We start from the raw sequence: 22279 nt of genomic DNA, 5'->3' as shown, positions 1-22279 counted from the left end.
TAAAGATGAATGTTTATTCACTTTACAAAGAGAATGGTATTAAACTGCCATAAACAGCTCCATTTATAGACAAATATAACTATACATTACACCAGTAGCTGACTCTAACTTTCCCAAGATGCTTGTATGACTCCAGCTCTACTAGTTGAGCGTGGAAATCTGCCACCGAAGTGAGAAGTCCCTCGAAGATAATGGTTTTATGTTTTACATATTCACAGGTGGGAAAAATAAACCCATCTCCCCAGCCCTTTCTTAGAGTTGAGCTTCCATCTGCATGTTCCCTAGAGAGCACTGAGCAAATACTGGCTCATTCTTTTAAAAAAAAAAAAAAAGTTACTGATAATTTGAAAAGGCTTTTGTACCACACAAAATACTTCTTTATACATACATAAAAAATCTTGAGTCAGATTTATTTTAAGGTAAACATACCTTAACACTGCCAAGAGTGGGTAATGAAAAGGAACACATTAAATTACGGAATTATAAAAATATTTTCTTTGGAAAAAAATTCCAACAAGGTTATCATTAATATCTAAAACCAAAGAGAAAAAAATAAACAATTGTTCTTTGATCCATTAGTTTAAATAAAAATGAAAACCTCTTCAAAAGCAGCTGTAACTGAATCTTTTAAAAAGTTGCAGGTAATGAGCACTTCTAAATCTATACACTGATGATTCTTTACAGGCAACCTGCAGTCAAGAAAAATCCCTAATATGGCTAATTCTTTACTTTTTAATCATCATGATTTTTGTGTATTTTAAAAAAATATTTCACATGACAGCTTGAAAAATAAGTGGTTGTTTTGGGGAAGCACTCCAAATATTCAATCTGATTCAAATCAGATTACCACAATTGAGAAGCTAGGAAAACTGGTGATTATTATTTTTTTAATCACAATCATTTTTACTCCAGTTTTGTTTATCCCTTCATGTTTTATGAAAATGTACCAAATTAAAATTGTTTCACTAGTGCTGCTTCGTATCAGGATGTGATGAAAGATACCAACCTGAGATAGGAGCTGACTCCTTCGTTAAAGTCCAGTTCTTGAACCCCTAACGTGGGAAATGTCTTTTCATTTATGTCAATTCTTGGCATAACCAATCATACTAGGATATTATAAAAATATACCATATATTGGACACTCATGTCAGTACATTGCAGAAAATGTGTCTATTTACTGTGTAAAGTTTATTAACATTTGAATGAAACTCTTATTTACACAGTTAGGTCTGGGGTGCTCAGGACAGCAAAGTGGCATAGGAACCACCATTAGGAATTTGGAAATGTGCAGCGGTCCTTGGCATCTGTCAGAGACAACCCTCCGCAGGAGAACGCGGCAGCAGTGGGTGAGGTGAGCCAGTTTGCATCGTTCGTTTGGCATGTTCTTCTCTGTTCATTCTTCTTCACTTTCATTTTCAGGATCTAAATCAGAATCTCCATTTAACTCTTTTTCACTCGCCACATCTCTGTCCTCACCGTTTTCTTCATCTTTTTCTTCATCATCCCCTTCTTCCTCTTCATCAACATCCTCATCTTTTTCACTTGCTTTTTCATCCTCATCTTCATCCCAATTATCCTGGTGGAATAGTAAGCAAAGCAAGCATGATTGAAGGCCTCATTCTTACAGAGCACAAGGATATAAGGCATATTTATGTACCAGGAAACAAATTACTCACATCAGAATCCTTATCTGCTATTTCATCATCAGATTCCTCTTCAGAAGATCCTGTAAGAAGAGGGAAAACTAGTTTTAATTTTGTGATCACAGCAAAGGGCATAGCACTGAAAGCTAATAAACGGAATCAGACGCCTGAATTTACGTTTAGAAACGTATTTAGCTGTCCTCCATCTAAGAAGGATTGTTGTACTTCTAACAGGAGCACAATGCTAGGCCAATTATATCTCAACAAAAGGGGGAGGAAAGGTGGGATCACAAAAGTGTAATTTATTCAGGTATGTTTTTATGTTCTTCACTTAGGTTTTATAGCTTTCTCTATAAAGGTTTAGTTTCCTTTTTTAGAGGTATTTCTAGATAGTTTTGGATGCTGCTGTGAAAGGGATCTTTTTTCCTAATACATTTTCTGAATGGGACATTATGGACATACATTACTGGGATATAATAATGCTACCAATTCCTTTTTTGCTAGATCTTGGTATCCAGTAAGCTTACCTATTTGCATATCTTATTAACAGTGCAACTGCAGATTCTGTTGTATTTTCTATGTGGAGAAGAACAACAACTGCAAGGTCCAATGTTCTAGAATTCATTTCTTTCATAAAGTACAAGGCAGGATATCCAGAAGTAATAAAAGGTACACTATTGTCTTGTTCCTGACTTTATGTGAATGCGTCTAAACTTTATGTCTGATATAGATTTATTAAGGAAACTCCCTTACTTAAAATCCTAGGTTGCTTAATATATAGTGCTCATGGTAATCTGTTAACGTGATAATAACTACAGTAATAAGGTTTCTTGACGCTAAATCATGTTATAATCTTTAAATACATTCTACTTGGCAACGAAACATGATTTTACTATAGTCTGCTACTTAGGATATTTGAGTCAAAAATGCTATTTGAGTCAAAAATGCTATTTTGACTACATTTTTCTGGTTCTGATTCATAAAATGCCTGAACTGTTCGTATATGAGAAAAATTACTTGTTCCTTAAAAGACTGATAAAAGTCATTTATAAAACCTGTGTCTGGTAGCTTGTGAGGAAAAATTTTGATTGAGTAAATTTAAAACAATTAGTTCAAGGTTTCTATTTCTAAGTCAATTTTGGTCATTCAACCTTCCCAAGAAATTACCTATACCATCCAGGTTTTCTGTATCTGCATGGTTGTTCACGGTGTTCTTCTATTTAAATCTGTTCCATACTGAGTGCTCTTTTTTATTTACTGTATTTGTGCCCTCTCTTTCATTTGATCACATTTTTGCCGGTTTCGCCAAGGGCTTGTCTGTTTTATCAGGGAAGGTGTGCCAAAGCACAATCTTACTCACAAGTCACAGAGCTGAGTCAACGTGAAAATGAATTGTTTAGCATATACCCTAAGTCTTTACCTTCTTCATACACCAACTTTGCCTTCTGAGCAGGACAAGTCGTTTCCTTTGTTTTCTCTGACGCTGTAACCTGAAAGATAATCAAGTGCTATTGTGAAGTGGAATATAAATTTATCTCAAATATCACACAACCTTTCCCAACAGTAAACTCACCCTCAGCCATTGTAATGGATGACCTTAACATGATGTAGCTCAAATACAGGGCAAAAGGCAAGTGCATCAAATACAAGAGAGAAAGAATTACTCTGTGTAAGATGAAAATGCTTCTAAGGTAAGATTTCCTTCTGTGACCAAAAGCTGTAGCAATACCCTGCAACTCTTGTTCACAGCACCACAACCATTCTAACTATATTAACAATTGAAACATCGATGGTGACGAGTTAAAGTTGACACAGGTACAACAAAGCTTACTTACTGTCAAGTACATAACACTGCCTAGTTAAAAATTAGATCTTCACCTACCAGTTTTTGTTTTAACTGAAATAGGGCAATTTCAACATTCAGGCAAACAATCCTTACTCCTCTCTCCACTACTGTCACATTCAAATGTTTAGCACAAAACTACCGGATCTACTCACTTGTGTGATTAGAAGGATGAGCTTTCCATGAAGGTGGGAGAGCTTCTGAAAAGTTTTTACTCTGCTTTCCATTAATTGGTACAGTGTCCCCAGCTGGGGTACCAGGTCAGGCAACTACAGAAAAATGACAATAAAAAAGATACTTTGACACTATCATAACAAAACATAGATAACAAATATATAAATCATGCTCACATATGCCTGCATATTCAGCCCCAAGCAAATGTTTGCACTTCCAGCGGCAGTGGCAGCCTATCACACAGCCTAGCAAAATCTCAAACTTTCAGAGGCCTTCACCGTACTAACAGCAAAAAAAAAATAATACATTTTTAAAAAGGAATGCTACAAGGTCAGGAGAAACTGCAAGACAAGACAAACTGCAGGGTGGACCTCTTTGTATTGATCATATTATTTTTGAGACCGTCAATATAAAGGAGACACTAAATAAAAAGTACCCTCAACCACATATTTCTTAAAAAGGACTTCACTCTGAAACTTCCTCTCTGATGATATCACAGGATCAACCTCTACCTCTAGCTTTTCAGAGCTTCAGAGACCCACAAGACAGAGTGACAGACTACAAAGCTGACCTCAGAGTATTTCAAACATACTTCCTGTTAATGAATCCTGACTTATGCTTCAGAAATTGAAGCAGGAAATTATTTTATTCATCCCTCCAGAGCTGTAGAAATAGGGACCCCACTCTTTGCCCTTTAACTAGCCTTTACTTGCCCTCCTATCTCTGACACTAAAGTAATTAAGAGTATTTCATTCAAATGTTAAATTTTGAACAGTAAAAATGAGTGTGTGTACATTACTAAAGCCCCCATGCCTAGCAGTCTTTGACTTAAGAGAAGGTACTTAAAGATACCTGATAAGGAAGAAATTAAGTAAAGGTGGAAGAAAAGCACTGCTCTCTGAGGAAAGAGAACTGTTTTGGGCTGCAGAGTCTACCCTATACTGTACTTCCACAGTCTATTTTGCCCTGACTTACACTATACAACTACCATTCCGGTAGTTATAACTTAAGGGTTGAATCCAGAAGGGATTCACTTCAAGTCCGCCTAAGGCTCTTTGCACCTCTAAGCAATTCAACAAGGTCACAAAGTAAGTGCTGTACTATGCTTATGGTAATCTCTCCATTCCCATCACCACGCCACTGAACCACCCCCCCTCCATGGAAAACCAATATGCATTCTGTTCCCTGTCTCTTCCCCCATTTAACTCCCTGACAGAGATCACCACAGACATACAGAGAACGAACTGCCAAACTCAAAACAGTAGTCTTTCCTATCTCAAACTACTGAAAGAAAAGGAGCCTGAGAACAAGGGACAGTGCTCAGGCAAGAATCGAGTGAAACTGTGTTAAGAAAGGAAGAGCTACAGTTTAAAAAGCAATTAAGAATTTTCAACTCACCATTAAAATCTTTCAAGAAAACCTACTGAAAGATGCTAGATAATCAAATAAAAGGAGGAAAAGGCCAACTGCATGATTTTATTTCTAGTTAAATATAACTAAATTAATGATGCGGTAATAACACAACTTCTATTATGAAATATAGAACTATTTTTTTTTCTGGTGATGCTTTAAGATTTTACACTCCCTCCCTTATATCTGTATAGGTAATAAGGAGCTGACAGTAGCCCCAGCGAAAAGTCAGGTATTAAATATTTATATAATTTTTATCACAAACTACCCACTTAGCCTCCTTAGGCAATGTACAACAGACATGTTAACATGGGGGATATAAACTTTTAAAAGTTACTAAGCTTTTTAGCAGGAGGTGGAAATATATATAATGTAAAGATAATTTTGCTAAACAGGTTGTGTATACAGAAAAACAACTGAAGGCTCCTACGTAACTTTTCTCCTTTCTGCATTTTTCAGGCTTCTCTACAGCATAGATACTACTTCTAAAATCTGGGCCAAAAAGGACCAGTTTACAAAAGGTAACAACAATGACGATATGATATCACACCTGGAAAAAAACAAAATCTTTAAAAGAAGCGGCTGACAGTTAAAGGGTAGATGGTTTTTGTTAAGCCATCAGTTTATAATCCTTATCAAATCCAAAGTATTCAACAACTCCAACTGAACAGACTTACTGTGGATAAGTAGGATGCATGGACCGTTAACACACATTTTAGCCACTGAACCATTAAAATAGCACTGAAAAAAAAACAAACACAACAAATCAACTAATATTCACAAATCCAAAAGTAAATACAACAGAGTTATAAAGATCTAGAAAACAACTCCAATAATAAACCGTTATTGAATATGACGTCCTTTCATTTTTTCACTGGGTCTATCTGAGGTCTGTGTAATATAGGAATCTCTTGGGGAAGGGAGAGGGTAGTAAGATGGACTAGGTAACAGGACAAAAACCCCTTCCTCTAAAAATAATTCAATTCCAGATATAAAACCAATGTTTTACTTCATAATTAGCCGATACCAAGGCAGTAAACTGGGCTCAGTTGACACTGCATTTTATGCTCATGTATCTGAGCCCATCATAAGGTACAAACAGCAAAAGATTTCCAAACCAGCATTAAGACAAACATAGACCAAAAATGTAAGTCAGGCCCTAATTAATGAACTCTTCAACTTTCCTCTGTGAGCTCCAAAGTCTAATGGAGTCTATCAAGAAAAACAACTTAGAAAAGAAAAAATATATTATAGACACTGATGATGCCATAGTACAAGCTTAAGATCTTTGAGGAATCAACACTGCCTGCATGTGTGCTAAGCTGTTTCAGTCGTGTCTGACTCTTTGCAACCTTATGGACTGTAGCCTGCCAGGCTCCTCGGTCCATGGGGATTCTCCAGGCAAAAATACTGGAGTGGGTTGCCATGCCCTCCTCCAGGGGATGTTCCTGACCCAGGGATCAAACCTGTATCTCTTACATCTACCTACACTGGCAGGCGGGTTCTTTACCACTAGCACCACCTAAGGAAGTCCATCAACTCCTATCTAAATATTTAATCATCAAATCAACAAAAGATGACTCACAAATTTTAGTTATATAAAATCTTTTCCTCAGAGTGTCTTTTAGCAACTACCAGAGATTGAGCAAGTTCTACAAATGGGCAGTTTTACACGTCATGATTAGGCCTAAATCATTAAATATTAATCAACTAAATGACCGGATAATAAAGCTATTTTCTAAAAGAAAGGAGAAAAACTGTAATACAACCTTAGAAATAAGAATCATTCAATTTAAAATAAGTGCAGAGATCAATATTTCACACTTAAAAGAGTTTTATTAGAATTTTGGGCTACCTATTATGTAGTAACATGCTGTAAGACATTGCTGTTATTAAAACAATCACATTTAAAATATTTATAATAACAAAGCAATTTAGGTTGCCTAAACGTCTTACCTATTAGGATGTCCTTGTAATCTCTTTGTAAGCTGAGGAAAAGAAAAACAGTATTAGTCACAGTACTTCAGAGCCAGCCAATCTCCATCAATTCACATGAACACACATCCATAGAACCAAAGGAAAAGAAGAGCTGTATCAGGAAACCATTATTCTTGTTTCCTAACTCCTAAATGTTTGACCAATTTCACATCATCTAGGAATACATTCCTAAAATAACAGTAATTATCTGATAAAAATCTAGGCTAGGATTTATGAATGAATGTCCAAAACAGACACAAACACAGAAAATAGATTAATGGTTGAAAGAAACGGGGGGGTAAGGACAAATGGGGAGTGACTAAAGGGTATAGGCTTTCTTTTTGGTGCGGCAGTTGTACAGTCTATAATATACTATACAATCTGTACACTTTAAAGGTATGTAAATTCTATCTCAATTTTTAAAATATATAGAAAAAAATCTAGGTTAAGAAACTTTTGGCTGAGGATATAGTGGTCATCTATCATCCACTCTTAAGAACCCTGCTCGCTTACATACTGCAAATCTATGTCTGGATTTTCATCTTCAAGTCACAGCATTAGGACCTTAGAATGAAAAGTGTACTCAGTTACCTCTTGCAACAACGGAATAACAGCATGCAGGGGCATCCTTAATACAGTTCTCTTTATTAAGTTTAAATTCCTAGTTTGAAGTACTTTCTGTGAGGGGGAAAAAAATATAAATAAGCATACTCAGAAACTAAGGACACTATAGGAAAAATTGTCAGTAAAAATGATCTTAAAAACCACACAATGAAGAACCAACTGAATTTTAGCAAATAAAGGTTGGGATTAAATGAAGAATGTTGCACTATTTCTTATGGTTATCAGACAAGTATAGTCAGCAAGTAATCAGGACATTTACTCCTTGGACTCTCTACCTTCTAGCTTTCCCTTCAACCCACCTCCCTCAGACAACTACTGAACTATATATTTGGCTTGCATTTTCTAGAATTTTTATATAAATGAGAACAAGCTGTATGTACTTTTTTTGCCTGACTTCTTTCTCATAGCATAAGTTTGAGATTCATCCATGTTGTTGATGAAGCAATACACATTCCTTACACTGCTAGATAATAATCTGTTTATCCCTTCACATATTTAGGGTTCTTTCCAGCTTGGGGCTGGTAGAAATAAGGTTGCCCTGACCATTCCTGCACAAGTCTCGGTATGGACATTGGTTCTTGTGGTAAACACCTAAGGACAGAATGGCACATTCTTGTGGTGGATGTGTCCTTAAGAAACTGCCAAACTGTTTTCCAAAGTAGGTGTACTATTTTACCTCCCACCAGCAAGACATGAGCGTTCCAGTTACTCTGCATACTCCCCAACAGATGTTTTTTAAATTTTAATAAATCTGTAATGGGCATGTAGTTGTCATCTCATTGTGGCTTTAATTTGCATTTATGATGATTAATGATGTTTAATACCTTTATATGCACTCACTGGCTATTGAAATATCTGTGAAATATCTGTTCACACCTTTACCAGTTGGTTTTTACTTGAGTTGAGTCTCACAAATGAGTTAAAAGAGTTCTATAAATTCTGGATATAAGTTGTTTGTCTGATATATAAGTTGCTTTTTTTTGCCAGCCTATGGCTTGCCTTTTCATTATCTTAACAGTGCCATTTCAAGAAAGAAGCTTTAATTTTTTATTAAATCCAAGGGACCAATATTTCCCTAAGTGTGGATTTTGTTGGAATATAGTCTTAAAGAAAGAGAAAAAATAAAAGTTTACAAGACAATCAGCAAGAGGTAAATATTAATTGGATATTTGATAATTTTAAGAAATCATCATTTACTTTTTTAGGTGTGATAACAGATTGTGGTTATATTTTTAAAAGGAATTGCTATTGTCAGAGTTGAACAGGGGTATATTTGTGGTTGAAATAAATAATAGGTCTGAAATTTGATTCACTATAACCTGGGTAGGGGTGTGGCAAACAGATAAAACAAGAACAGACAGGTTGGTTAGTGCTGATAATTTTTGAAACTGAGTGACGGGTTCATTGTGGCCCACTGTACTATTACGAGATGTTTCTTAAAAAAAAAAAAAGATAACTGATTCAATTGTACTACTAAGGAATTTTTCAAAGCACAATTAAGTAAGCTATGATGGCAAATAAGTTATATTTTTAAAAATACTGCCAATTGTTTTCTGTAGCTTATTTTTCACCAAATCCTCACCAGATACATACACTCACAAACTGTTTTGAAAGTAATTTTAGGTTTTCATATGTCTGGTTCCCCCCCTCATTTTACAAAATCACCTTAAACATAAGACATTCCCATTTAGATCAAAATATAAAGCAGAGAAACATTATTCAAGGGTTGCCTATTCAAGTCACATCTATACTAAGTGGCACTAAGAGTCACTAATAACAAATGCACTCAGCAAATGTAAACCTGCTTTAATCTAATCAGATAGTGCTTAAGTCCATTTTTTTTTTTAATACTTAAATTTTCTCTATAGACCACTTTCAAATTCTGGAATTTAAGAGGACTGAATTAAGCAACATACAAGCAGTCACCAACTTACAAACACAAAAATAGCAAATGCCTCCCTTTTATATACCCCCAACCCTCTTGAATTTTTCCCTCAAACCTCCTATCCATTGCCAAGGTTCCACCTCACTGCCCCCTCTCACGGCCAGGGGGAAATAAGTTTCTGGAATCCAGAGTAAAAACTCAGGAACGCATTTTCCTACAGAAAAAAATATAAATTGTGATCTAGAATGCTGAGTATTATAATTCAGCTACACAACGTTTATAAAGGCTTTTGTGAACTAAAGCCTAAGAACCCAGTAACAAGTCACAACAATATTTCTATGAGAAAATGCATTCCAGGTTCAAAATAACTCAATTCAATCCCTTTGTAGGTTGGTGACTGTCTGTATAGTGCCACCAAGAGATAGACATTTGACTAAGCTCACAAAGCATTAAATTCAAGACAGTACATGACTATTCACTCTGTAAATGTGCTGTCAACTGCCTTCTAAGAAAAATTAACCATTTTATTTCCTTTAAAAACTGCTATAATACTTACATTTAGAATTTCAAAATCATTACTTTCTAAGCCCTGTGTGAGGAGAACTGGAAAACTATTTGTCTGTGGAAGGTCGTCCTTTTCTTTTTTTGTGGCTATATCCAAGGCTCCCAGGCGTTCTTCAATGCTAACCTACAGAACATAAATGACCAGTTAATGTTGCACCAGACAAGACCTAAACTAGTTTGGTCAAATTACTCTGTGTTTGTGTCTCAGGAGACAAAAAGCTCTAACTGATTCACACCTCAACACTGAAAAAAACAAACATGCTCTTTCTCATTCCAGTAGAATCTCATCACCATAAAGCCAATGTTGCACACAAGTGTAATATCTACAGTCCAAGTTCACAGATTTTAGGGGGGAAAGAAAAAACCTGAAAAATCACAATTTGAGAATGTAATTCATAAAAATCCCTCCATAAAATTCAAAAAAGATAAGGATCGGCATCTGACTACTAGAGCCCAAGAAAAAACCTATTATTTTCCATAGAAGCTTCCCCCCTTCTATTACTTTCTCTTGCCATCAACTTCAAGTATCTTGCTAATAAATTTTATCAAAAGAGCACAAAGACAGGTTCCCCCCCAAATTTCTAAGATGTCTTCCTATTTTTCTCTTTATTTACTAAAAAAACTCACTTGTACTTAACCAATCCCTTCTGAAAGCAAATCTAATAACTATGTTCTGCCAGCCCCTTGGTAAATGAATCAAAATACAAATGTTCTATTATTACCAAAATAAATAAGTATGCTTTGGTAAAGCCTCCTGTCTGGGATATGTTTTACAAAAAACAATTTTTAAAAGGTAGGATGAAATTAAAGGGTTGGATCCAGGCCAAGCTAGAGAGAGTTGGCCATTATTTTTACATACAGATATGATATTGAGGAATAATTTTTATGAATAAAAGCAAGACATTTAAACTCAGGTAAAGAAACATAACATTCTTTCTCTAACAATAAAACAGTTAAAATTTTAGATTATTAAGAGTGACAAGTGAATAGAAGACAAAAAAGAGGACTTTTCATTGACAAGAACAGTAAACCATAAGAGGGTTTAAAAAGTTGCAAAAAAATGAAATCTATAAGTGCTTTAAAAAACTATAACAATGATCACTTTTAAAGACTAACTAGCACTAAACCAGCCAGGAATGCTCAGACAGCCAAGAGAAAAGGCATCACTGGAACTCAGCAACATGCGAAACCCAATGAAAATCATCACAGCAAGTCCTGGTTTAAACTACAATTACCTTATACAGCTAAAAACTAACAAATGGCCAGAAGAGAACCCTCTTTAGTTAACAGAGTTTTGTCCTCTAGATTTTCTGAATTCTTCAGCTTTGGCTCCATCCAATACATTTGTTAGATTCTCCCAAGTCATCTTAAACTTCAAACTCAAAAATGGTCAGAAGGATTGTATTACCTCCTTTTCCCCCAATTTCCTCTTGCTCTCTACTTCCTTGGTCTGTGGAGGAGCAGGCTTGATAGCTGCATGATGACCAGGTATCCCAGGCACCAGAACTTTTGCTTCAGAATTCATCACTGGTGTCCTCACCTGTTACTCAGGAACAGAAAGCATGTGACAAAGGAAATAATGTCTTTAGTCCTTGTAAGATTTATCCCCAGTGAGAAAACAGATTTTAAAAGGCTTTTCTACTGAAAAGCTTAATACAACTAACTCAATAGGAAATGAATTAAAGATACATTTTAATTGAATATGGGCATTTAAGTACAATCTGAACATTCATGGTTTTAAAGCTTTCAACATCAGGTAAGAGAAAGAATCAAGAAAAACAAAAATATACCTATTACATAATGACACACTGACTTAAAAACGTTAATAGTGAAGCTGTCCATTTTACAACTACCTTCAATAATTGATCTTTGCCAGAAATGCTCAGACAGCCAAGAGAAAGGTGTCATCTCTGAAACTCAGCCAGAAGTGAAACCATATGGATGTCATCATAGCATATCTTGGTTATTAGACTGCCAAACACATGTCTACAAGTACATGCCACATTATGTTCAAGACAGAGCATCACAATAATGCTCTGATATATGGTATTTAATTCCAGCCCCATCACGGATTTAGGTTTTATTTCACCCTGAAATACAACAAGCCTCTCAACAAAGTTATGCTGCATTTTAAGTACAGAAACTGATAAAAATAATTTATCGACAAATCTGATACTGCATGGGGGGATAGAGGAGGAAGAATTAAATAAATCCAAGGTTTTCAACTTCTAGTCACCTATGCACTCATTTATTCAACAAATTAAGAACACAGAAATGAATAAAGTTTTACAATCTTGATATCTAAAACCTAATCCCACAAAGACAAGATCACAAATAAAGATAATATTTAAAGTCTAAACATAATATTACGTAACAATTCAATTCAAATATCTTTTTTCTTAACTTCTAATATACAAGGTTATGCACTCACCTTTGTTATAGCTGTTTCTACTTTTGGGGCCCAGCAGTTTGAAATATCTCTTATTAAACACATATGAGGTTCTTTGGAATTCAAAGCCTGGGGACAGGATTTTCAAGGGGGAAGAGGGGAGAAAAAAACTGTTAAACAGAGTAACTGGCAGTAAGAATAAAGTGAAACAGAAATGCCTACTTGTGCATATTTATAAAAATACAAAAAGGTATAGAAGGCTTCCAGAAAAAACTCCTGGTCACTCAGACTGATCATCATTCAGACTGGGGGCTTTTGAGTAAAATGGATAAACTCTGAAGATAGAAGACATAATGTTTACTTTCCTTAGTTATCAACTGCTCAAAGTTTTCACATGTGCAGCTTCAAAAGATTGAGATTTAAAATGTAACAGGTTTTAAAGAAAATATTATCAGCTCATTGCCCCTGTGAAGAATAATCTGCTAAAAAAGACTGGTCCTACTCTAAAATTTCCTACCATCCTTCCACAGGCTAGTCAAAGACAAGCACTGGCTCGAAACTGAATTTCTATGTCCTGATACAGTAATAAACAGGAGGTTTATGCAGCAAAACCCCTATGTATCTATAAGGCTTTAAAGTTATAGGTAATTTTCTATATCCACATAATCAATCAATATCTGAAAGACACAAAGCAAACAGGTAACAGGCTGCATCTGGAGAGTGGGATTATAAAGGAGTCACATATGGTAAGACTTATGTTCACAGCTTAACACTTCTCTCCCCTTTTTATCGTATCATATCCATGTATTATGTTTTTTAAAAGTAAGTTGGTTTTTTTGGCATTGTGCTTTGTACCATTTATTAAATAAAAATTAAAAAATAAATAAATAAAAGTAAATTGTTTTAAATTGAATCAACAACAGAATGCCTGAGCAAGAAATATTCTCTCACAGCCTCATCTACTAGATATGCTCATAATTACACACCAAAAGTCCTCAAGAAACTTCTGTAGTCAATAAATTTAAATCATTGCCCCACCTGTCACATTTCCACTTGGAATATTCAATGTGTGATATTACCATGAAATCTTATTTATCTTTTGGGTAACTGGGCAACTTTCACCCATACCTGTGGCTACTGAGCACTTGAAACGTGACTAGCCCAAAGTGAGATGTGCTTACAAGTGAATAATACATGCCAGACTTCAAAGACATAATACCAAATAAAGGAAGGAGAGTAAAACATCTCAAATAATGTTTTATATTGACTTGGCATTAAAATGCTATTTTGGATATACTGAGTTAAAAGTAAAATTACATAGATGACCCTTGAACAATGCAGAACCTAGGGGCACCGACCTTCCATGCAATTGAAAATTCATCACTTATAACTTACAATGTATCCATAGTTCTGCAACTGTGTATTCAACCACCTTGGATGATGTAGTAGTATAGTACTTACTATTGAAAAAATCCGTGTAAAAGTGGACCCACACAGTTCAAATCTGTGTTGTTTAAGGATCAACTGTAGAACCAGAGTTGTCACAAGTTAAAATAAACCACCCACTGAAAGGTCCCCAGTTAAAGGGAAATATATGACATCTTCTTAAGTATTCCTATAAGCAGAGCAATGTATCCTTTCACAATCATCATCTATCAGAGATGTACTAATGTCATACTACTTTACTTCAGGAGCATCTACGTACCACTCGTTCAATGGTGGGCTGAAACCAATTGCCATATACAAGCAACAATGACATTTTGTCTGAGCAGAAACCAGCTGCTAAAATAGGGATAGGTTTTGGTGTTGATTTCTTGCCTTTCCCAGGTGTTGCTATCTGAATTGTACAGTTCGAAGTCAAAGGCTTTTTGCAGTACCTAGAAATGGAAAAACAATTAGATAAGAAAATGTGAAAATAGGACTTCCCTGGTGACACAGTGGATAAGAATCTGCCTGCCAATATGCGTCCAATCCCTTATCTGGGAAGATCCCACATACCAAGGAGCAACTAAGTCCATTAGCCACAACTACTGAGCCTGTGCTCTAGAGCCCGGAAGCCAAAACTACTGAAGCCTGGCCACTAAGAACCCACGCTCTGCACAAGAGAAGCCGCCACAATGAGAAGCCCACACACCACAAAACTAGCCCCCGTGATGAGAAGCCCACACACCACGAGAAGAGTAGCTAGCCCCCATTTACCACAACTAGAGAAAGCCTGCAGAAAGCCGTGAGGACCCAGTGCAGCCAAAAATAAATTAAACAAAAAAAAAAGAAAATGTGAAATAGCATTTCACACTAACTCTTTGAAGTTGGCGTCAAGTAAAGAAATGGGGTCCTCCACTGGCCTCTATGTCACCACCAGGAGTGAGAGGGCCCCCGGAGCACCAGTGTTTCTGTCATCTATCCCCACCCTGCCAACATTCAAGACCTTACCACCAAAATCTGCCATGAGGTACACCTGCTCTATCCCCACAAAAGGCCCCAAGCTCCCAAGTGTTCTCTCACCACCATGAGCTTTCAGACCCAAATGGCTCTGTCCACACCCTACTCCCCTCAGGTCCATCTCTAAATGCTTCCAATCTCTGAACACGCATCATGACCTCTGCAACACACTTCCAGGAGCAAAATAATCAGTAAAATATAAATGAAATTAGATCCTCAACTTGAGAGCTCCCCTCACCTTGCTCCAGGCTGCTCACCTAGGCAGCCCTCTCCACACCCTTGTGCCAGGACCCTTCGCCATGACTTAAGTGTGCACCTTGTACTTCACTAACATTCACTACGAGCAGTCTCTTCTTCCACCATCTCTAAAACCACTGAAATTGTCATCACAGCTAACCCTAATCCAATGGCCTCTGGATCACTCAGCACTTCTTAAAGACGTGTGCATCACTGTCATTCTGTCCAACAATTCTGCTGCAGAATTCCTTTCTTGGTGACTTCCACACATAGCATGCAGACGGATGATCCTTCTGACACCCTCCCTCCCTCTCACTCCTAAGCCTTTTGCCTCCAACAACCTTATCCGTCCCTGTATCTCAGCCACACACACTCACACCACAGACATCTTATCACCAGTAAGTACACATCCTCCATAAATAATTCCAATTCTAAGCACCCCACTAGCTTTCCAACTCTCTCTTCCTAATTTCCCAACTCCACCACCATCTCCAGCCAGGATTTTTGGCCTCTGCTTTGGCCTTTACTCTTCTATGGCCTATTCTCTTTGCAATGTCTTAAAATTTAGGTCAAACCCCATCGATTATCATTTTAAAATCCTTTAATGGTAGGCTACTGCCCAAGAAGAAATGCCCCAGTCCTTACTGTGGCCCTCTTCTGGGCCTTCAGTTAAACATATGACTATGTGAACAAACGCCTTGAGGGCTACACACCAAAAGGGTTACAGCTACCTCTAGGGAGTGGAGCTCAATGGAGCACCACAGACTCGGGTTTTATACATCTATGTGTCCTGAATGTTTTAAAACAAATGTATACTGCTTTCATACTTCCTACTGTAAAAGGAAGGGTAGTAGTGGTGGTGGTTTTAGTCACTAAGCCGTGTCCGACTTGCAACACCATTGAGTATAGCCTGCCAGACTTCTCTGTCTGTGGGATTCTCTAGGCAAGAGTACTGGAGTAGGTTGCCATTTCCTTCGCCAGGGGATCTTCGTGACCCAGGAACTGAACCCGGGTCTCCTGCATTATAGGCAGATTCCTTACCGACTGAGCCACGAGGGAAGCCACCAACTGACAATAAAAAGTTGAAACCATTTTAAAGTTTAACATCATTATGCACATGACTGAGTCTCAGACCGTGTTCACAGCATATGGAGAGAGTTGGCAAACTTTCTATAAAGAGCCAGATAGTAAATGTTTTTGCTTTGGTGGGGGCCACATATGGTCTCTATTGAATGCAGCCTGCAGGCCATAATTTACTGATCCCTGTTCTATGACTACTGTACCTAACATCAGCAACATTCCTCTCTGTCCATGAGAACACAAGCATTCACTGACCCACCATTGTGTGACAAGGGCAATACTATCAAAGTTAGAAATTAAAGCTTCACCAAAGCTCACAACAAAGTTTTCCTACTAAGCCAATTTCTTTTAAAATTTTATGTTAGAACTAACAAAAATATGCAGCATAAAAAGCCACCCTCTTTAACCACAAATATGAAGAAATAGGCCACATCTCCAAAACTCAAGTTTTCATGGGAATGCATGTATTCATACAAAGAATTAAAGCTTTCAGAATGACCTAACTGAAAAGTAACAAAGCAAAGAATGCTGAGATGGGAGTATAAATAAACAATAGCAAGTCAGGGAAAGAAAATAAATTTCTGATTTGAGAACTTTCTTACTTACCCATTTAATATGTGTTCAAAGAGATGAACTCGACCATCTCTGCAAACAACAGCTAACTTAACAGGCTAAAACAAAAACATAACATTACTCTAATAGGAAATATACTTCAGTCTACTCTTAATGATTACTTATGAAAATCCGACTACCCTCTCCACCCTTCAAATAATAACCAGAGACAAACCAGAACAGTAAGGATGGACAACTTTTGAATTTAAAAATAATCACTGCCATCAAAAGAACAATTCAAGTAGAAGTTGTCAAGCTTATAAACAGATGTTTCGACTATGAAGACAGCACAGTCAATGACCACGCAACCTGGAGGTTTAGAGGCACTGAGTTACTACCAAGTGCCCTGGCTGGCAACAGGGAACCGGCAGGCCTGCATATCTGATTACTGCAAGCGCCACCAAGCCCTGTCCTTTCCCCTTATGAGCACTCAACACAGAACCCAATGGTTACTTCAAACCGTCTAAGATTTTTGTTTTACTTCATTCTCTTTCTTTCCTGAACCATCACATCATCAAAATCCTGATTTAAAAAGAGTATTTGTAAAGTCCAAAAACAAATTCTCAAAAAAAAATGAGCCACTCACCTCCTCTTTGTTTTCTGACAAAGTCAGGTCAATATAGACAGGTTCATCTGTAACTGTAAAAGACATCACTGCATTCTTCTCTTTGTTTTCTGACCGGACCTGCCTAGATAATAAAACTAAGGTTTAGACGGCAAGATACTGGGAGGGGAAAAAAGGGGGCCAGACAGCATTTTCATCTTTTGAAAGTTAAATAAGGTAATTAAAGATAAAAATAAGCAAAATATTTGTGTCACTACCATGTAACATGGTTGTATGGGAAAAGAAAAAGCATTAATGTGTTTGTGGCAGACTTAAACAATGAGCAACCTTCTTTTCCATTAACCTATTTGTCTATCTTGATGGCAATGCCAACTGTCTTGATCACCAAAGCTTTCCAAGTCTTGAAGTGAGTCCTCCAACTCCCCTTTCAAAGTCATTTTGGCTATTCTCAGTGCTCTGCAGTTCCACTTGAATTTTAAAATCACATTGCTGGTATTTTGACTGTGTTCACTCAGAATTTATAGATTAATGTGAGGAGAATTAACATCATAGCAATACTGAGAAAACAGAGTCCAGAAATAAACAAGATAAATGACCTCATTATTTGTTGACTCTTTATTTGAGAATATGCCTACTTGTTAAAATTTATCTGCTGACCCCAAAATCAGTATTTGCAGTGATTTCATGGTCTTTAACAGGTACACACAGAGCAGTGAAAAGTAGGAGCAGCCCAACACCCACAAGGTTAAACAAGGCGATGCTTTGCCTTCTTACTGCAGCTTTCATACTAAGGATTCTTTTCACAGCCTGCTTAGTGCCACGCTTTTTGCTCCTGTGCTTTTGGTTGGTGATTTCTGTTTAAAATGGCCCCCAAGAATAATGCCGAAGTGAAGCCTATTATCCCTAAGAGTAAAAAGGAGAATACTTTCTCTCATGGAGAAAGGGTTTGAGTTTGATAAACTGTTATTTAACATAAGTTCATCACCTATGTATGTGTGTATTAAACCATCAGCAAACAGATATTACTGAACTAATCCAGGAGTCATTTCTTTCAACAAAATCAGAGATATCCCTAAAAAAAAAAATTTTTTTTTAAGGTTTTTAAATTGCCCAGTCACAAAAATATTCAGCCTAGCGTACCTTTAAACAAGCACAGAGGAAGTTCTATAATGTAACGCTCTTAAATTTTTCTCATAAAGATCTGATTTTTAGGCAGGCTCAATTTCTCATTACAAGTCAATGTAAATCTAACATTAGATACAATAAAGCCAATCTCATATTCATCATTTATATTAACCATGTAAATGTGACCAATCCTTTCGAGGTAATGTTACGTCCCAAATCCAAAAGACTACATACCAGACATTAAGTAACCGGTCATGGACTGCTCCAGATAAGAAATAAAGACCTGTAATTCCATCAAAGGGCTGGCTCTCATTAGGAGGTCTGATAGTAGTGAACGTAAGTGATGAAACTGGTGTCGCATGTCCTGTGAAGTGCTAGAAAAAGTTAAATCTCATTTAGGAGAAGATGGATATAAAGCAGTAACAAAAATTAAGAGTTCACATGTACCAAAAACAATATAGATAATACATATCTGAAATCAGAGCTCCAGACTACTAATTATTTGTGCTATATTGGAAGGAACATCCAACTCCCATGACCCTACCCCCCATAATCTTTTTTTCCTCCATCTTTACCCTAAAGACTCACTTCATTCTACCCATTTCAAAGGGGTGCTTGGGTGCTCAGACACAGCCAAGGAATTGTAGGTCTTCATGTTACTCTCAGTGAGTCGAAACCACAATTTTAAGGCATCATCACAGCACCAAAAGTTCAATAACCCAAGAACACTAAATCGTAAGTATACATCTCCACAGTTAAGTATTGTGTTAATTCTAAATTTCCTTAGTTAAATACTAAGTGTACCAAATACTGGATGCAAGCTAGAAATTAAAAATTACTATCATTATTACACAATTATAATTATCAACAGAGACTTAATTCAAATTCTACTCATTTCTTCCCTTTATATTCATTTTTACAATGCATGTAAAACAAATATATCTATTTTAACAGATTTGGAGGCTAAGTTTTATCTACTATTTCATATGCTTCAAAGTAACAAATCTTATAAAACAATATTCTCTTGTTCAGATTCCTGCCTTTCTCCATACTTGCTCCAGACCACTGTTATGCTTACGACTAATTTGATTCACTCACTCGGTAGACTTCTTTGGTCTCCAAAACCCATAGTTTGATTGTTCGACCAGCTGAAAGCAACATCTTTCCATCTGGGCTGATACACAGAGAACTGACACTGCTATTATCACCTTTCCATTTGCTGTATTGAAGAGAAATAAAAACATCTCAGTAAATGGGGAGGAAACTTTACTCAGAACAAAAATAAAAAAACAAATTAGGCCTTAAGATTCTAGGCCAAATGGCAATCCCCCGAATCTTGAGTCAAGTAACCAACCCTGGACAGATCTGCAAGGTCCTGCCTCCCCAACGGGACAGAGAATCTGGAGAGGTACCAGGAAACAGGTGAGTAAGAGCTGAGAGTGTACAATGGGTAGCTGTGTATCCTGTGATCCATGAGGTGGATTTTATTAATACCTAGGAAACTGGGCATGCTGGCTGGACCTCTGCAAAGCCACTATCCCCTCCAAAGTTCCTGCATTCTCTGAAAGGTTGAGAATTTACTTAGCAGCACAAATGATCTCTCAACCTATAGTACAAAAAGGCTATTTCTATCCCAAATGCACACAGATATGCCCCCATCTGATAGAGTAAAATAAATTAGGTAGAGATGATCCCTTTCTAATATGACAAATATGATTAGCAGCAAGAGTGTCTGCAGACTGTCACACACATTAACAAACTTTTATAAGCAACAAGGAGCTTGGCCTCAATAGCTTGGCTATTCACTTATATAATAAGAAATAACAGCAATTTTCCTACCAAAAAAGGTTAATCCTAAAGTGGAAAACATATTGCTCTGCTAGTCACATTGGAACTGTCAAATAACTCATTTAGAAAAATAAAATTACTCTTTTGTCTAGGCTGCCAACATGCCATCCAAACTAAGGAAGACCCAAAACTTAGGGAGCCATGTGAGCCATGGCCACAGTCACCTCAGCAAACACCGGAAACACCCAGAAGGCCAAGGTAATGCTGGTGGCATGTACCACCACAGAATCAACTCCAAAAAACATCACCCAAGATACTTTGGGAAAGCTAGTATGAGGCGGTACCACTTAAAGAGGAACCCGGGTTTCTGCCCAACTATCAACCATGACAAATTACGGCCTGTGGTTAGCACACAGACATGGGTAAACGAGCTGCTCCTATCACTGGTGTGACTGGTGTGACTGGGTTACTGCAGAGTTCTGGGGAAGGGAAAGCTCCCAAGGCAGCCTGTCTCTGTGAAGGCCAAACTCTTCAGCAGAGGAGCTGAGGAGAAGATTACGGGTATAGGTGCAGCTTGTGTACTGGTAGCTTGAAGTGACATGCTGGGAAATTCCTTAAACAATAACAAGTGCTTTTCAAAAAAAAAAAAGGAAAAACAAAATTAGATTCTTAAAATACACACACAATGAACCTTAGAAATTAAATCAAAACTGATGAAAAATAAAGAAATATTTATGAGAATGTTTTTGTAACTCTGGGGTTAGAAAAGGCCTTCCAAAGCAATTACAAATAAAGAATCACAAAGAAAAAAAACAAACAATTACATGGAACTTCTTACCACAAAATAAGTCATAAAAATTAAAAGCAAAAGCCTGGGGGGAAAAGATATAAAAAATATATAGGCAACTGGGGCTCTGTAACAACCTAGAGGGGTGGGATGGGGTGGGAGATAGGTTCAAGAGGGAAGGGACGTATGTATACCTACAGGTGATTCATGTTGACGTTTGGCAGAAACCAACGCAATTCTGTAAAGCAATTATCCTTCAATTAAAAAATAAATTTAAAATTTAAAAAAAGAATTAATACTCAGAATACACAAATATCTCTTTACATTCAAGAAAGAACTCCTAGGGACTTCTCTGGTAGTCCAGTAGCTAAGATTTCATGCTCCCAATGTGGGGGGCCTGGTTTCAATCCCTGATCAGGGAACTAGATCCCACATACTGCAACTAAGACTGGTGTAGCCAAGTAAATGTTTTTAGAAAGACAGAGAAAGAAAGAACTCCTTGATTTAAAAAAAAAAAAAAACACCTCAAAATAAAAACAGACAAACAAGGGCTTCCTTGGTGGTCCAGTGGTTAAGAACATACTTCCCAAAGCAGGGACATGGGTTGTCTCTGGTCTGGGAAGATACAGGCCTTGAAGCCTAGGGCTTTTTCACTTTTATTGACAAGTTGCCTTGCACAGACTTCTCGTTGTGGTGCTGCTTTTATTGCTCTAGCCCGTGCTCCGCAATAAAACAAGCACCACAATGAGAAGTCTGTGCAAGGCAACTTGTCAATAAACGTGAAAAACTCAACCTCACCAATAATCAAGGAAATGCTGCAATAATGAACAAGAACTTTTCCTTTACCCTCATCGGTACCAAACATTCTTGACAATTTTTCACCAAATCCCACAGCTTCAGCACTCACCTATATTCCTTATTTACTATCTGGTCACTGACTTGAGAAACTTTAAAGAAAAAAGACATGATCACCATCCTGACAAGCTTTCTGAATCTACTTCACCACTGAGCACTGAAAATGCCAGCACAGAGCTAGCTAACACCATCAAAGCCCGCCCCCTTCCCCATTAAGAGCTTTGCAACCTAATGTGTTAATCTCCCTCCATCAGCAGTACCTGGGAACTTGCGTGAATT

The 22279-nt window shown here is 37.1% G+C and overlaps 1 protein-coding gene, 3 non-coding genes and 1 pseudogene across 4 annotated transcripts in view; 1 reads left to right on the top strand and 4 right to left on the bottom strand.

The window, feature by feature from the left end:
- Positions 1-320: 320 nt before the first annotated feature.
- WDR43 (WD repeat domain 43) overlaps positions 321-22279 on the bottom strand; it is a 35733-nt gene continuing 13774 nt past the window's right edge. The window contains exons 4-18 of the mRNA XM_055399854.2: positions 19669-19789; positions 18805-18944; positions 17467-17569; positions 16875-16939; positions 14215-14386; positions 12552-12638; positions 11529-11660; positions 10113-10244; positions 7639-7725; positions 7027-7058; positions 5748-5811; positions 3642-3755; positions 3064-3133; positions 1677-1726; positions 321-1576 (exon numbers count right to left, since the gene is read on the bottom strand). Of these exons, the coding sequence (XP_055255829.2) occupies positions 1394-1576; positions 1677-1726; positions 3064-3133; positions 3642-3755; positions 5748-5811; positions 7027-7058; positions 7639-7725; positions 10113-10244; positions 11529-11660; positions 12552-12638; positions 14215-14386; positions 16875-16939; positions 17467-17569; positions 18805-18944; positions 19669-19789 (1552 nt within the window). The 3' untranslated portion in view covers positions 321-1393. The remainder of the gene's footprint in view (positions 1577-1676; positions 1727-3063; positions 3134-3641; positions 3756-5747; positions 5812-7026; positions 7059-7638; positions 7726-10112; positions 10245-11528; positions 11661-12551; positions 12639-14214; positions 14387-16874; positions 16940-17466; positions 17570-18804; positions 18945-19668; positions 19790-22279) is intronic.
- Positions 11257-11332, bottom strand: LOC129540132 (small nucleolar RNA SNORD53/SNORD92). The gene has a single exon (XR_008682590.1). It is a non-coding gene; the product is annotated as a small nucleolar RNA SNORD53/SNORD92 (small nucleolar RNA).
- LOC129540131 (small nucleolar RNA SNORD53/SNORD92) lies at positions 11999-12076 on the bottom strand. Its single transcript, XR_008682589.1, has one exon. It is a non-coding gene; the product is annotated as a small nucleolar RNA SNORD53/SNORD92 (small nucleolar RNA).
- On the bottom strand, positions 19190-19274 carry LOC129540133 (small nucleolar RNA SNORD53/SNORD92). The gene has a single exon (XR_008682591.1). It is a non-coding gene; the product is annotated as a small nucleolar RNA SNORD53/SNORD92 (small nucleolar RNA).
- Positions 20520-20951, top strand: LOC148776120 (large ribosomal subunit protein uL15 pseudogene; annotated as a pseudogene).

The sequence above is a fragment of the Moschus berezovskii genome, chromosome 11, assembly GCF_049115385.1.
Source record: "Moschus berezovskii isolate FMDL1 chromosome 11, NW_MosBer_1.0, whole genome shotgun sequence".
NCBI lineage: Eukaryota > Metazoa > Chordata > Mammalia > Artiodactyla > Moschidae > Moschus > Moschus berezovskii.
Note: the sequence above shows the minus strand (reverse complement) of the source record. Positions and strands in the feature narration are given on the sequence as shown.